Source organism: Brachyhypopomus gauderio, unplaced genomic scaffold, assembly GCF_052324685.1.
Source record: "Brachyhypopomus gauderio isolate BG-103 unplaced genomic scaffold, BGAUD_0.2 sc95, whole genome shotgun sequence".
NCBI classification, from domain to species: domain Eukaryota; kingdom Metazoa; phylum Chordata; class Actinopteri; order Gymnotiformes; family Hypopomidae; genus Brachyhypopomus; species Brachyhypopomus gauderio.
The window spans coordinates 419568-436286 of NW_027506916.1; the positions used below are offsets into that span (position 1 = coordinate 419568).

Here is a 16719-nt window from a genome sequence, read left to right on the forward strand (position 1 = left end):
CTCAGGGGGCAGCCGTCGACAGGACCATGAGCAAACAGAAGGCTCCCCAGAAGGGGCCCAATAAGGTGTCCTTACTGGAGGCCAACAGGGCCAAGAACCTGGCCATCACGCTGCGTAAGGCAGGGAAGAGCCCGGATGAGATCTGCAAAGCCATCCAGACGTGAGCGCCCATGTCATAACATCTCATAAACCTGTGTACAGCCATAACGTCTCATACACCTGTATCATAACAGGTGTACAAAGTAAAATACATCCAATGAAGAGAAATATTTAAAAATTATATTACAAATTATATTATAATGTACTATATAAAGATATATTTATTTGCTAAGATCTTAAGACCTTAAACAGCAATTGTGAACTCAGCATCTAATCCCTAGAAGACCTGCTTGTCCCTACCAGACCTGGCAATTTGCCTGTTTTTTATAACTCCAAAAGTCCCCCATAATCCAAACATTCTGGCAGCAGTTTCACCTGTTGTGTTAGTAGGTCAGGGTTAATCCCAAGGTCAGGGTTAGGGTTAGTGTTAACCCCAGGGTAAGGGTCAAGGTTAGGGTCAGGGTCAACCCTGTTGTTCTGTGGGAGCAGCGATGCGTACCCTAGTCTGTCTATGACTGTCCCTCAGCTTCGACCTGCGCACCGTCCCCGTGGACTTCACAGAGTGTCTGCTGCGCTTCATACCCACTGAAGGGGAGGTGAAAGTCCTCAGGCAGTACGAGAGGGAGCGGCGCCCCCTGGTGGAGCTGACGGACGAGGACCGCTTCATGATGCACTTCAGCAAGATCGAGCGGCTGCCCCAGAGGATGACCATCATGGCCTTCATGGGCAACTTCAGTGACAGCCTGCAGATGCTCACGCCGGTGAGGAACACTTAATGGAGGATGGAGTCTGGGCATGAGTGTGATTCAGAATGTGAAATAACACGAAAATATCACAAACGTACATATAAGAGATGTGTCATAAACATGACCAAAAGGTTCTTCTGTTACAGCAACTTCATGCCATCATCGCAGCGTCCGTGTCCATAAAATCATCCCAGAAACTGAAAAAAATCCTTGAAGTGAGTAACGCTGCACACTGACCTGTCTAATCACAGCTACTGACCTCAGACAGTCTGATGTGCTGATGTCAGTCTGATGTACTGATGACAGTCTGATGTGCTGATGTCTTGCTCTTCAGATTATTCTGGCTCTCGGGAACTACATGAATAGCAGTAAGAGGGGAGCTGTGTACGGATTCAAGCTCCAGAGCTTAGACCTGGTAACCCTGGAACACACCTGAACCACACCTCAGCACACCTGAACCACACCTCAGCACACGTGGAACACACCTGAACCACACCTGGAACACACCTGAACCATACCTGAACCACACTTCAACACACCTGAACCACACCTGGAACACACCTGAACCATACCTCAACACACCTGAACCACACTTCAACACAATGGAACACCTGAAATACGAACCAGGGGTTTCTGGGTCCCCACCTGTACAGACATTCCATGCTGCATAGATACAGATAGGCCGCACTGCATAGATACGGATAGGCCGCACTGCATAGATACGGATAGGCCGCACTGCATAGATACGGATATCCAGACATTCTCTGTGCAGTCACACGTCATCTGTCCTTCCACAGCTGTTGGAGACCAAGTCCACAGACAGGACACAGACTCTGCTGCACTACATCGCCAGTGTGGTGAGGGAAAAGTACACGTCCGCCAGCGCCTTCTACAACGAGCTCCATTACGCAGAGAAGGCAGCTGCAGGTCAGACGAGCGCCTGCACATTACGCACCTGCACATTACGCACTTGCACATTACGCACCTGCACATTACGCGCCTGCACATTACGCGCCTGCACATTACGCGCCTGCACATTACGCACCTGCACATTACGCGCCTGCACATTACGCGCCTGCACATTACGCACCTGCACATTACGCACCTGCAAAGTAGCTCAGGCACAAACCTACAAAACGCACTCAACACGTACATGAAAAGTAGCATTTGTAGCATAGCACTTGAACTTGAACAAAGTAGCACATTTGAAGTGTAACTGATACATATTCTTGATGGAGCTTATGCCAACCACAAGAAATTTGGAATTCATTTGTCATAATTCATTTGTAATTATTTAATTACATTTTACACTATGTAAGATGCCATTGTATTACGTTTATAAGAGAATTATTCGTATTTATGTAGATGAGAACAGTTTGATTGTCTGCGGTAAGGAAAGATGGACTTCTTTGTGTCTCAGTGTCTCTGGAGAACGTGCTGCTGGACGTGCGGGAGCTGCAGAGAGGCCTGGAGCTGACCCGTCGTGAGTACAGCATGCACGGACACAACTCGCTGCTCAAGGACTTCATGCAGCACAACGAGACCAGGGTGAAACAGCTACTGGACGACGCCAGGATCGCACAGGTACGGCACCCGTGTCTGTGAGGCCTACGGCTGCTCCGTCAGGGCCACGGCGTCTCACATGGGTGTTTTCGCAGGACGCGTTTGACGACGTTGTGAAGTACTTCGGGGAGAGTCCCAAGACCATGCCACCCTCCGTCTTCTTCCCTTTGTTTGTGCGCTTCGTCAAAGCCTACAGGGTGAGCCCACTTCCTGTCATGGCCCTTACCAATAAATCCTTCAGTCTAGCTGGGTTTATTTGGAGTCTTTCCTCCCTCGCTCTCTCTCTCCCAGCAAGCGGACGAGGAGAATGAACAGAAGAAGAGGCAGGAACAGCTGCTGATGGAGAAGCTTCTGGAACAGGAGGCGCTGATGGAAGAGCAGGATCAGCAGGTATGGCACAGACGTTTGCCCGTCGACATCTTAGGGATCCAGTGAATGTCACCTAACTGGTCACATCAGGACGTGGTAGACGGGAATGTGCTTGTTTGTCTTTCCTAACGCACTAGTTGCCATCACGTAAGGGGAAGACGCAGCAGCAGGACGTGATCGCCGAGCTGAGGAAGAGACAGAGCAAAGACAGCCGCCACGTCTACGAGGGCAAAGACGGCGCCATCGAGGACATAATCACAGGTGCAGCACAGTCACATTTAGGGACTTATCATTCTCTGACACGGGACACTTTATGCTTCTCCAAGTGCTTTTCTAAAGCTAGACTCATGGTGTTTGTGTGTTGTGATTGGCTGTTGTCTTGCTGCAGTGCTGAAGACCGTCCCCTTTACTGCCCGATCAGCCAAACGGGGCTCACGCTTCTTCTGTGACCCCGCCCACTCCGAGGACTTCCATTACTAAATTAAGTTCTCTCCTTCAGAAAAGGTGCCATTTAAGTCTTACTCTCATCTGTAATTTTGTCTATTCCTTTCTCCATCTCTACCTCCAAATCTATCAGTGCTTAGTTTAGTAGTAGTTTGACTCACGGGTGTCTTGAATTCTGTCCTATCTGTACTATTTCCTAGGATGAATTCTGTGATCAGATGCAAAGCACTTTGTAAGTCTCTCTGAATAAGAGCGTCTGCTAAATGCTGTAAATGTAAATCTCCATCTCTTTCTCCATCTCCATCTTTGTGTATGTGCACCATTCTCCTCATTCTTCGTGAGTGGCCACTGCCTGTACGGGTGGTCTCGTGTTTCAGCATCCCCTCGACTTTTTCCTCTATCCCTCTGTGAAAACATACGTGACTGACAACATGGTGGAGTTATAATTTCGAATGTGTGTTTTCCTAGGACTCTAGACTTGAGTGTAGAGATAGAACTGTGTAGAGTATAACTGCATGTTACCACATTCAGGCCTGCATTGTAACCCCTTCAATCACACTGACTCCCCCAGGGTGGAGAATGAAGAGGAACTTTGATGGACAGCACCTTCAGCTACTCACTGAGCAGGTGACCGCCTGCTAATCCACCTCACTTAGCCAATGAGCAGAGTCGGACCATGTTTAGTTATTAAAACAAAGGTTGGTGTGGGAGTGGCCACTGGACCTCACCTCTCCACACTTCAAGAATTCATGCAGGAGCTGAATGAATGTTCATGCTTCTGAGATGCAACAGTCTGTGCGTGGGCACTGGATACACACGAAACTTACATACACTGGATACACAGGATATACAAACCTTACAAACACTGGAACTACATCAGTCAAACCCTGTGGACTATAAAGAGGAAGGAGACATGGCTGTGGTTTGGTTTAATTTATTTTTTTTCATCCCTTTTTTAAATCCCTTTTCGTCCCATCCATTCAACCATCCATCCATCGCTTATGGACATACTCCAGTTTGAGATTGCGTGTAGCCAACTCCCAGAAAAAAGAAAAAAACTAGGTGAGCTGTGTTGTGTTCATCAGATGGGCCAAAACTCCAAACTCTTGGGGGATTCGAATTGTAAAGCTGATTCTCTCCAAATAGGAGAATGCCCATGATGCACTTTGTTTTTGCACATTTGATTTTTGTCCTGATGAACTCTCATCTAACAAGAACTGGCTGGAGAGATAAATGGGAGTGTGAAGCTCATCCTGAACACCGAACGTCCTGTCACCGCGGAGAACAGTCTCTCTGTCTGTGGATGACCAGTCACTAGGGTCAGACTAACCCTGACCCGTTTATTAATGTCCAGAATGGCTCTCGTAGTTCAGTGTATGTACATCTTACTTGAAGCACAAACTTCCTGTCCTGCTTCACCTCTCTTGTTATGAATGTGAACTGTTGAAAAGAGTTTTCTCTTTTAAAAAAATGAAATTCTTTTTTAAATGTAAAGATATTTTGCTATAAAAGTGAACCCCTTATTTTTTACATCGGTCATCCATTGTGATACTGTACATATTGTTGAAACAAACCAACACTGAAATCATTTGAATGTTATGATGGCACATTGTATGGAGTGTGATTGAGTTCAGTGGTGATGAAAGTGAATCAGTTGAGTCAGTGCTGATATCTCACCCTCTAATCACACATACTCAGTATTGATAGTTGTATGTGATTGCACGTTACACACAGAAGCTTGGACACTAGTGGCACATCTAACTTTTTTTTACATTGTTTCTTTAAAAACAAACTGGAATCAAAGGTTGTCTGCAAATAAAGCAACAACATCAACAAATGAACACGAATGGGTTCTGTGGCCTGATGCTACTGTGATTTGTCTAATTACCAGTGGTGATGATTACTACTCCTAGAACTATTCCTATAGCGTTGTACTTCTCGTATAACTCATCACAGCTGTAGGCTGTGGATTGATGGTAGAATACAAAACGATCTGCGATGAACAGCACTAGCACCTTCAGCCAATGACCAAAGGAAGAAAGACGCCCAATTACAGAAACAAACAAAAGGTGGGAAATTTATTTTCAGGTAAATATTTATTCCAGGAAAAGGTTTCTGCTTCTGAGTGCATCCTAAGCACATAAAATACTTCTAATGTTTAATTTCTAGTATAGGAGATGAGATTAAGGGCTGTAATAGTGTCTTACTGTTTGTTATTGTAATGAACAACCAGCTAAATGTTTGCAGTAAATATGAGAGAGAGAGAGAGAGAGAGAGAGAACATGCAGAAATCACTGGGGAAATATGGGTAATTAGAAAATATCCTCCATAATGTATACAGAAATAATACATACAGCATACTTTGAGATATCATTCATTTCTAAATCATAAATTAGTTCTATGTTTAGGACAGAGGTCCATCATCAACTGTGCAAGGAACGTGCACACACACATTATATAGGCTAGTGTGTGTGTTTTGTGTGTACATATTCAAACTATTTTATTTATTTACTTTATCACTATGAAAGGGGCAATGAAAAAAATGCACCTGCACCATCTTAACTATTAGCAGTACCACATTTCAACCACAAGGTGGTAGTAAAGTATTCTGTGAGAGAATAACGTCACACCGACGCTTAAGATAGGCGGGGATGACGGATGAATGCCTGTCAAGTTTTTGATTTAGAAATAAGATAATATTTCCGCTGGTTGCTGCGAGCATTCCCACCAGCCCAAAGAAGGTCCAGGACCTCTTATATTTTACACGGTGTTACATTCATCCATCTCTAATTTGTTTTTCGGGTTTGTTGTTCCCGCTGTCAGCACTAATCTCGCGAGAACTGACACTCTGGATACCGCAGGTTGCCATTCTCGCGATGCTATCGACATAACTCAGAGAGGCACTTGAATGCTTTTTAAAAAGTATTATATTAAAATACGGGAAATTTACGGGAAAATGTTAATATGGGGGGAACGACGGGAAAGAGAGGTAAAATACGGTAGTTTCCCTGCCAAAATGGGAGACAGGTATGTGAATGCATTATTCAAACCCGCGAAAATTATTAAAAATAAACTCATCTGCTCATGCTCTCAATATTTTAAGACGTTTGCATGTTAGTTAAATTATGTGGTCATTTATGTGAAAATTCAGAATCTGTATAAATTAAGTAGCTATATGATGTAAATAGCGTTGTATAGGATAAATTATTATATATATATTATACACTTTAGTCATACTGTAGGGCTACTGGAGCGACTCCAGGCATGAACGACCAAACGTGCGTATAGCTGCAGGAACTGGAGCGGATTGTTGTCGTCTCTCTGCGGGATTTTTCATTAACGCGAGTCTCCGTATTCCGAGACCCGCTTCAGTGCACTGGCCAACGCCGGGACTTATCAGAACTTTACAGATGAAAGTGTAAGCAGTCTGCGAGCCCGTCCCGGGGGGGTGCGGCGCTGGGACTGGGCGGGATGGTTTTAAGTCTCTTCACGGACGCGGAAGCAGAAACCGCGATGTTTTGAAAGCGGACAAAATCTAAAGCGTGTTTAAAACTTAAGGAAAAGGTTTGGTGTTAGTAGATTATACATGAACTATACATGTTATAATATTGTTTTGAGTCAACTGGAAACCAACGTTTACTAACTAACGTTTAAAGCGGAGTGGTACACGCTGGAACTTTCCTCGAGGTCTGAAACGACCATGTCGCCAGTCCGTAAAGGACATGATGCTTTTTCTGGCGACGAAGACGAGGAGAACGACGCTGTCAATCGGTCTGAATCAAACACGACTTCGGACGACGGTGTGACCCACGACGAATCGCGCGCCTCCCGACAGCGGCTCGCGCCTTCGCGGCGACGGTGGAGCGACGGATTCCGACCCGCGCGCTTGTTTTCTATGCTGTGCTGCCTCGTTATTTTCTCGTTCATTGGTGTACTTGCCTCCTTCCTCTACATCATTTTGAAAGGTACGAGTCAGTTTTATAGTGTTTATTAACATAGTCCTGCTCTTATCCAGTTATATAACTAGTTAACAATTATTCTGACCCTTCACGCCGTTTTGTGTTTCAGATCTAAGAGCAGAAAGAACAACCAATGAAGATGGTCTTGAAGTTAGACTTTTGGGTCGGTCTATATTAGGGCGTACTCACACTAGGCACGGTTTGCTGGATCCGTGCTGGGGCCCGGTTATCCCCCCTCCCCACTCCCCCTCTGGCCTGCACTCACACTGGCTTCAGCAACCCGGCCCGAGCACGCTTACGTCATCACAACGCCGCTTTATTTGGAAAAAAAGCGCGCTCGCACAACACTATAGAGTTCACGATTCTCTTTTTATTGTATTTTTGGAGTCGTTTTGGAAGTGCAGAAACACGGTGCAAACACAGATTTATCGATCATTTAACACAACGATTGTCTGCTAATCGCTTTGCCGCTATGACTGTTTAACGTGAGCGTCGCATCACTGATGTCATGTTTGAGTTCCAGCGAAATGAACCAATCAGACGAGGCACCAAGCGGGCCCGGGCACGGATAGCGCTCACACTAGAAGCGAACCGTGCCCGAGTCCACATGAATCGTGCCCTGGCCCACCTCTTCAAAGCGGGCCCGAGCACGGTTAACTGATCCGGGCCCGGGCACGGTTGGAGCGCTCACACTAGCCAAACGAACCGTGCTTCGGCAGGCAACCGTGCCCGGGCCCGGATCGCAGAGCCTAGTGTGAGTACGCCCTTACGCGTTCGTTAGATGAAAGTCGAGTGTCGGTGTGGTGTATTTTGAGTGGGTGTGTGTGTGTGTGTGTGTGTGTGTGTGCAGGGTTTTGGAGTGTGCTCAGCCTGTCCTCTGTTGCGGGGCTTCTGTGTTGCGGTTTCTCCTGGACTCTCACCTACTTCGACTCCTTCGAGCCTGGGATGTTTCCCCCTACGCCACTTTCTCCAGCCAGATTTAGGTACCTCCAGTTGAACACCAATATCACCTGCACAGTTTTGTCCCAGAATCACACACACTGCTCCCCTCAGTGGCCCAGAGAGCTAACGGGCTGTTGACCAGAATGTCATGAATGAACGTGGTGAGGAGTTCAGTCATCCAGGAGTAGAGCTGCTGCTCCATGTGGAGAGGAGCCAGTTGAGGTGGTTCAGGGATCCAGTTCAGATGCCCCCTGGGTGCCCTGGGGAGACACCACGGTACCTCCCTAGAAGAGGAGGCTGGGCCTCTGGGGGGTGGGGTTATGAGTGAGTGAGGGAGGTGGGGTTATGAGTGAGGGAGGTGGGGTTATGAGTGAGGGAGGTGGGGTTGTGAGTGAGGGAGGTGGGGTTATGAGTGAGGGAGGTGGGGTTGTGAGTGAGGGAGGTGGGGTTGTGAGTGAGGGAGGTGGGGTTGTGAGTGAGGGAGGTGGGGTTGTGAGGGAGGGAGGTGGGGTTGTGAGTGAGGGAGGTGGGGTTGTGAGGGAGGGAGGTGGGGTTGTGAGTGAGGGAGGTGGGGTAGTGAGGGAGGGAGGTGGGGTTGTGAGGGAGGGAGGTGGGGTTGTGAGTGAGGGAGGTGGGGTTGTGAAGGAGGGAGGTGGGGTAGTGAGGGAGGGAGGTGGGGTAGTGAGGGAGGGAGGTGGGGTAGTGAGGGAGGGAGGTGGGGTTGTGAGGGAGGGAGGGAGGTGGGGTTATGAGTGAGGGAGGTGGGGTTGTGAGTGAGGGAGGTGGGGTTATGAGTGAGGGAGGTGGGGTTATGAGTGAGGGAGGTGGGGTTGTGAGTGAGGGAGGTGGGGTTGTGAGTGAGGGAGGTGGGGTTGTGAGGGAGGGAGGTGGGGTTGTGAAGGAGGGAGGTGGGGTTGTGAGTGAGGGAGGGAGGTGGGGTTATGAGTGAGGGAGGTGGGGTTGTGAGTGAGGGAGGTGGGGTTATGAGTGAGGGAGGTGGGGTTGTGAGTGAGGGAGGTGGGGTTGTGAGTGAGGGAGGTGGGGTTGTGAGGGAGGGAGGTGGGGTTGTGAGTGAGGGAGGTGGGGTTGTGAGGGAGGGAGGTGGGGGAGTGAGGGAGGGAGGTGGGGTAGTGAGGGAGGGAGGTGGGGTAGTGAGGGAGGGAGGTGGGGTTGTGAGGGAGGGAGGTGGGGTTGTGAGGGAGGGAGGTGGGGTTGTGAGTGAGGGAGGGAGGTGGGGTTATGAGTGAGGGAGGTGGGGTTGTGAGTGAGGGAGGGAGGTGGGGTTATGAGTGAGGGAGGTGGGGTTGTGAGTGAGGGAGGTGGGGTTATGAGTGAGGGAGGTGGGGTTATGAGTGAGGGAGGTGGGGTTATGAGTGAGGGAGGTGGGGTTATGAGTGAGGGAGGTGGGGTTGTGAGTGAGGGAGGTGGGGTTGTGAGGGAGGGAGGTGGGGTTGTGAGGGAGGGAGGTGGGGTTGTGAGGGAGGGAGGTGGGGTTGTGAGGGAGGGAGGTGGGGTTGTGAAGGAGGGAGGTGGGGTTGTGAGGGAGGGAGGTGGGATTGTGAGTGAGGGAGGTGGGGTTGTGAGTGAGGGAGGTGGGGTTGTGAGTGAGGGAGGTGGGGTTGTGAGGGAGGGAGGTGGGGTTGTGAGGGAGGGAGGTGGGGTTGTGAGTGAGGGAGGTGGGGTTGTGAAGGAGGGAGGTGGGGTTGTCTTCTCTACTGGTCCCAGTCACTGTGGGCTCACTGCATGTTGGAGAGCTGCAGGAATGGGGTCGTGGGCTGGTAGAAGTGTATTGACTGGTGTGTGTGTGTGTGTGTGTGTGTGTGTGTGTGTGTGTGTGTGTGTGTGTGTGTGTGTGTGTGTGTGTGTGTGTGTGTTGCAGGCAAGCTACAGGCCACTCCTTCCACATGGGCTACAGCATGGCCATTCTGAATGGCATCGTGGCTGCACTCACACTAATCTGGTGTCTTACCTGAAGCACATCAGCTTCTGTGGTATCATCATCACTTCATCATCATCACTTCATCATCATCATCATCATCATCTAGCATTTATAGATAATAAAAGGAAAATGTGAAAATTGTGGCCATGTTGGATGTATTGATTAATTTGTGTTTTTCTCCAGTGGTGCTGCACAGGACTGCATTAGGGTTTAGATTTAGGGGTTTGGGTTAAGATTTAGGGTTAAAATTAGGCTTAGGTGTGGCTGTGGGTGGAGGAGGTGTGAAGAGGTTGTTTTGGAATTACAATTTTCTGCCATGTTAGGAGTATAAGCCTTATGTGATTTTTGAACTAAATCAATTAAACTACAAGTGTAACATGTCCAGGATGACAAAACAAATGCAGGGATGTAGTCTGTGTCCCTGTCAACTTGAAAGCACAGCCTAAGATCTCCATATGTGAAGTGAAACTATAAAGGATGAGAGTGCACCTCACTGGTCACCCCTTCACTCTCCTTCACGCTCTCACTCCTGAATCAGCTGCTCGTTAGCATGTAAGCTAAAGACCCTATGATAACACCCTACACAATCATAACATCTGTGACTTGGTGATACTGTGCGTCTTAGATCTTTGTGTTTGAAATTATTAGTTCATTGTTGTCTTCATAGCACTCAGGGATGAAAAACTATGCCACAGTAAAGCTCCAAACTGAACAGACAACCAGATTCTGTCTGAATGCACACAAGACACAATAGAACATCTGAGGATTCATTCATGCAAGCAAGGCAGAAAATGTCAATAAACTACTCACACATTCATGAGTTTTGCCTGTTTTTATTTTTATGTTAATGATATTAATATAGTGTGTATATGTATTCCAGAGACTTTGGAATACTGCCCATGTGCTAACCTAGTGAAAAGGTGACACTCAATAATGTATAGTGTATATACTAAGTGTATAGTGTATATGTAACCCTAACCCAGTTTAAGCAAACGTCAATTTAGCAAAGAATTGTGATATTTAACTTCGTGGAACTTGAATAAATTTTGAGCGAAAGGTCCATATACCGTTCATATAAATGCAATTCACAGTATTCAGCTTAAGAGTATTTTTACTGCGTTTCGTTGTCGGTCTATGCTCGATCATTCTTTGCAAGTGTTTAAGATATGTTAGTTTCTATTCACAGAGTTCAGTATTTACTTGTTCCAGTGTTAAATATATTTAATCAAACTGTACTGTTTCACCATTACAGTTATTTGTAATCCTGGGCCAGAAATTGCTGGCTGAATGAATGAATGAATGTTCAATTTATATAGCGCCTTTCAGAATACCCAAGGCGCTTTACAATTTAACACAGGTACAAGTCACAGAAAATCAATCACATACATACACACCGGCGAGAAGCTGCAGCCAATTGCGCACAGCGTACTCTACCAGGATCCACAGCTCCCCGGGGGACTGAATTATGGAGATAATTCTGTAGCAAAACTTGAGAGCATGAAGGACCCGATTTGAGAACTTGTAAAACTAAATCTGTACGTGTATTTTTAATTTGAGAACTTGTAAACTAAATGTTGCACGTGTATTTTTGATGCGAGAACCTGTAAACTAAAAGTTGCACTTGTATTTTTAATTTGAGAACCTGTAAACTAAAAGTTGCACTTGTAGTTTTAATTTGAGAACCTGTAAACTAAAAGTTGCGCTTGTAGTTTTGATGTGAGGACTTGTAGAATCTGAGCGTGAATGTTAAAAAATTACACCGCCGCGCGGACCCTCGCACCGCTCGCGACGCATCAAGTATAAACCAGGCTTAAACCAGGCTTAAACCAGGCTTAACTTTACAAGTGTATGTTTTGGGCAGCGGCTGTTGAGTCCGTACAGCAGAGGGCAGTACTGCACTTCCGGAAATAAATCTACATAAACAGAATCTGTGGCGGTCCCCTGAGATCGGTGATGTAATAATTATCGTACTCATTTTACGCGAAAGCATAATACTTTCCCTCCCCTTTAATATTTTTTGTCATAAAAACAAAATGATTTAGCTCAACATCACATGTCCTCTGAGAGTCATTAAATCGCTACCGCTGCCAGCAATGTTTACGTATTAATACAGACTTGCTGTGCAAAAAGTCAAGGAGAAAGCCTGTTCTGGTTGAGTCTGTAACGATTTTAAAATTATTCTAATAGCCCACTACATGCTGCAAACTGCACTCAGTATATACTGTATACTGCTCCCCGTATACTATGCTATATAGTAAATGTAAATATAGTATCCAGTATGCCACAAACACAAACCATATTACAAGGTCAAGTGAATGTAGGAAGATTCCGCCCACTTGGGAATCACTTACCGTTTGTTTCATGGCAGGATGTCCACCATGAAGACAGCTGTAGTCACGTACTGGAGAATATAGGGCCCAGTCAGTACGCAGTTGTTATGTAGCATATTGTCATATATGCTGTTTTGAACACAGTCTATAGCTCTAACGCGTATCAGTGGTCAGTCACTACACACGTCCTGCAGTTCAGAGTCAAATCTCATACAAAACCTGTCATTTTGTATTGTATTAAATCACATGTTTTAAATGATCTTTTTTGTGAGCAAGATTTTTTGGGGGAATAACTGATCATGAAGCGTGCATAGCTGATCTTAAACCTGGCCTTATTGTCAGCCACCCATAAACAGCAGTGCACAAATATAAACCTTTTTTCCATTTAAGTGCAGGAGGAGTCTTATACTGTCTATTTTACATGTTCTTTCTCCTACGCAAAGCTTAGAACAGTCCAGGGGGAGACAAGAAAGATAGTGGGGGTGGAAGGAGAGAGAGAGAGTGAGTGAGAGAGAGAGAGAGAGAGAGAGAGAGAGAGGGGAGAGATATGAGAGAGGAGAGAGACAGAGAGAAGAGAGAGTGGGAGAGAGGAGAGTGGTGGAGAGAGAGGGAGAGAGAGAGAGAGAGAGAGAGAGAGAGAGAGAGAGAGAGAGAGGAGAGTGGGAGAGAGAGGGAGGGAGGGAGAGAGAGAGGAGAGTGGGAGAGAGGAGAGAGAGAGAGAGAGAGAGAGGAGAGTGGGAGAGAGGAGAGAGAGAGAGAGAGAGGAGAGTGGGAGAGAGAGGGAGGGAGGGAGAGAGAGAGGAGAGAGAGAGGAGAGTGGGAGAGAGGAGAGAGAGAGAGAGGGAGGAGAGAGAGGAGAGAGAGAGAAAGAGAGAGAGAGAGAGAGAGAGAGAGAGAGAGGAGAAGCAATAGAGAGATGAGAGGACATACTGCTATTCCTGTCTGGGTGTTTCTGTGCACTGTTGGAATACACTCTTCAAATGCTACTTCTGTGAAAAGCTTTCTCCATTCTCAGTGTTGTGTGTGTGTGTGTGTGTGTGTGTGTGTGTGTGTGTGTGTGTGTGTGTGTGTGTGTGTGTGTGTGTGTGTGTGCGTGCGTGTGTGTGTGTGTGTGTGTGTCCGTGTGCGTGTGCGTGTGTGTGCGTGTGTGTGTGTGTGTGTGTGTGTGCGTGTGCGTGTGTGTGCGTGAGTCTTGGCATGGAGAGAACAAGGTGCAGATGGGAAGCAGAGGGATATGGAGGATTGGGAAAGAAAGAGTGAAGGAGGGAGAGAAGGGGGAGTAGGTAGTGAGATAGTGAAACATACTGAAATATAGACCGTGATATAGTGAGGAGTATGGAAGTATAGATAGTGAAATAGTGAGAAGTATTGAAGTACATAGTGAGAAGTATTGAAGTATAGGTAGTGATAAGTATTGAAGTGTAGATAGTGAGGTAGTGATTGGTGTGGACACCTTTATACTCAGGAAGTCACATATTCTGCATTTGGTACTGACTGGTTGAGATCCCTAAGTTGTTTTACACAAATTTATACAGCTCCAACTTTTAGACACCTGTATCTCCCTCTGTAAAAGTTGTCTCACCCTTTTTAAACACCCTTCTCCCCCTCTCTAAACACCCTCTCCCCCTCTGAGACACACCTCTTCCCCTTTCTAAACACCATCTACCTCTCTCTAAACACCATCTGCCCCTCTTTTTAGGCAGAGGGTGTATAGAGAGGGGCAGAGGGTGTTTAAAGAGGGGCAGATGGTGTTTAAAGAGGGGCAGATGGTGTTTAGAGAGGGCCCTTCACAAGCCCTCTTCCCTGTCTAATCTCTTCCCCCCTCTTACATCCTGCTCAGTCTTGTCTACTTCAGATAAACCACCAAACTTCTCGTACGTGTTCAGACTATTGACACTTGTGCTTTACAGATGTAGCATAACTCCTCAATGCCATGTTTATAAGCCACACAAAAATATCCTAATTAATTATAAAAACGTAATGGTTATAGTGGGTGTAGTGGGTATAGTGGTTAAAGTGGTTATAGTGGTTATATAAGCACACTCCAGCACAGTGTTATAGTGGGTATAGTGGGTATAGTGGGTATAGTGTTATGTAAGCACACTCCAGCACAGTGTTATAGTGGGTATAGTGGGTATAGTGGGTATAGTGGTTATGTAAGCACACTCCAGCAGTGTTATAGTGGGTATAGTGGCTATAGTGGTTATGTAAGCACACTCCAGTACAGTGTTATAGTGGCTATAGTGGTTATGTAAGCACACTCCAGCACAGTGTTATAGTGGGTATAGTGGCTATAGTGGCTATAGTGTTATGTAAGCACACTCCAGCACAGTGTTATAGTGGGTATAGTGGGTATAGTGGTTATGTAAGCACACTCCAGCAGTGTTATAGTGGGTATAGTGGCTATAGTGGTTATGTAAGCACACTCTAGCACAGTGTTATAGTGGGTATAGTGGCTATAGTGTTATGTAAGCACACTCCAGCAGTGTTATAGTGGGTATAGTGGCTATAGTGTTATGTAAGCACACTCCAGTACAGTGTTATAGTGGGTATAGTGGCTATAGTGGTTATGTAAGCACACTCCAGCACAGTGTTATAGTGGGTATAGTGGGTATAGTGGTTATGTAAGCACACTCCAGCAGTGTTATAGTGGGTATAGTGGCTATAGTGGTTATGTAAGCACACTCCAGTACAGGGTTATAGTGGGTATAGTGGCTATAGTGGTTATGTAAGCACACTCCAGCACAGTGTTATAGTGGGTATAGTGGCTATAGTGGTTATGTAAGCACACTCCAGCACAGTGTTATAGTGGGTATAGTGGCTATAGTGTTATGTAAGCACACTCCAGCAGTGTTATAGTGGGTATAGTGGTTATGTAAGCACACTCTAGCACAGTGTTATAGTGGGTATAGTGGCTATAGTGGTTATGTAAGCACACTCCAGCACAGTGTTATAGTGGGTATAGTGGGTATAGTGGTTATGTAAGCACACTCCAGAAGTGTTATAGTGGGTATAGTGGCTATAGTGGTTATGTAAGCACACTCCAGCACAGTGTTATAGTGGGTATAGTGGCTATAGTGGTTATGTAAGCACACTCCAGCACAGTGTTATAGTGGGTATAGTGGGTATAGTGGCTATAGTGTTATGTAAGCACACTCCAGCAGTGTTATAGTGGGTATAGTGGTTATGTAAGCACACTCTAGCACAGTGTTATAGTGGGTATAGTGGCTATAGTGGTTATGTAAGCACACTCCAGTACAGTGTTATAGTGGGTATAGTGGCTATAGTAGTTATGTAAGCACACTCCAGTACAGTGTTATAGTGGGTATAGTGGCTATAGTGGTTATGTAAGCACACTCCAGTACAGTGTTATAATGGGTATAGTGGCTATAGTGTTATGTATGCACACTCCAGTACAGTGTTATAGTGGGTATAGTGGTTATAGTGTTATGTATGCACACTCCAGTACAGTGTTAGTGGGTATAGTGGTTATAGTGTTATGTATGCACACTCCAGTACAGTGTTATAGTGGGTATAGTGGCTATAGTGTTATGTATGCACACTCTAGTACAGTGTTATAGTGGGTATAGTGGTTATGGACAGCAGTAACACCTCCAGAGCTGCACACAAAGCCTTTTATAGAACTCGTTTGAAAGCCTCTAAAATAATCACACTAATGGTGTTCTAAAATAATCACACTAATGGTATTCTAAAATAATCACACTAATGGTATTCTTATCTTGTTGCTTCTTCAGTCAAGCTTACAATGGTGAGATGACGTCAGAGGTGAACACACACACAAGCTTATGCAAAGATATTGTCAGGAAATATGTGATAAGCAAATGTCATCAGATATTGTGTCATAAATGGCTCCACACCCGTTTGTTGTGGTTGGGTTCGTGATCCGTACACTCTGCTTTGGTCCATATATTCCGACACAGATGGACATTTCACTAATTACGCACATTCAGGGCATCGTTCGTTCTGACATAGAACTGCTGGCAGTGACTAATCTCTACTAGCAGTACCGTGATAAATGTGATTGATGTTTTTGTTTGTGACAGCCCTGGTTTACCTCACATTGACTACAAATTGGATGTCAAGTGCAGTACTTTAACAGTAGCCAGAGGGAACTGCATCCTGGCTACAATCCATCTCATTCGGTCTATCAGTACATTGGATGATTGTGTTAAAGCACTGACCTGTTTACAATGAATTAATATTTAATATTAATTACAAAAAAAAAAAGCAAAGTGCAATACCGAGCCGTCCTTGACAAAAGTGAAAAGTGAGTGCCTGCATCATCTAGGACACACATATTCTCCCTC

General features: G+C 45.9%; 1 protein-coding gene across 1 annotated transcript in view; it reads left to right on the forward strand.

Moving 5' to 3' along the window:
* The window catches only part of LOC143496478 (formin-like protein 2), a 26331-nt gene extending 15455 nt beyond the window's left edge, over nt 1–10876 (forward strand). Inside the window, exons 18-29 of the mRNA XM_076992635.1 lie at nt 1–160; nt 626–860; nt 992–1060; nt 1180–1260; nt 1643–1772; nt 2266–2429; nt 2504–2605; nt 2700–2798; nt 2915–3038; nt 7290–7343; nt 8031–8163; nt 10002–10876. The exon at nt 1–160 is cut by the window's left edge and continues 43 nt beyond it. Coding sequence (XP_076848750.1) covers nt 1–160; nt 626–860; nt 992–1060; nt 1180–1260; nt 1643–1772; nt 2266–2429; nt 2504–2605; nt 2700–2798; nt 2915–3038; nt 7290–7343; nt 8031–8163; nt 10002–10095 — 1445 coding nt within the window. The 3' untranslated portion in view covers nt 10096–10876. The remainder of the gene's footprint in view (nt 161–625; nt 861–991; nt 1061–1179; nt 1261–1642; nt 1773–2265; nt 2430–2503; nt 2606–2699; nt 2799–2914; nt 3039–7289; nt 7344–8030; nt 8164–10001) is intronic.
* The last annotated feature ends 5843 nt before the right edge of the window (nt 10877–16719 follow it).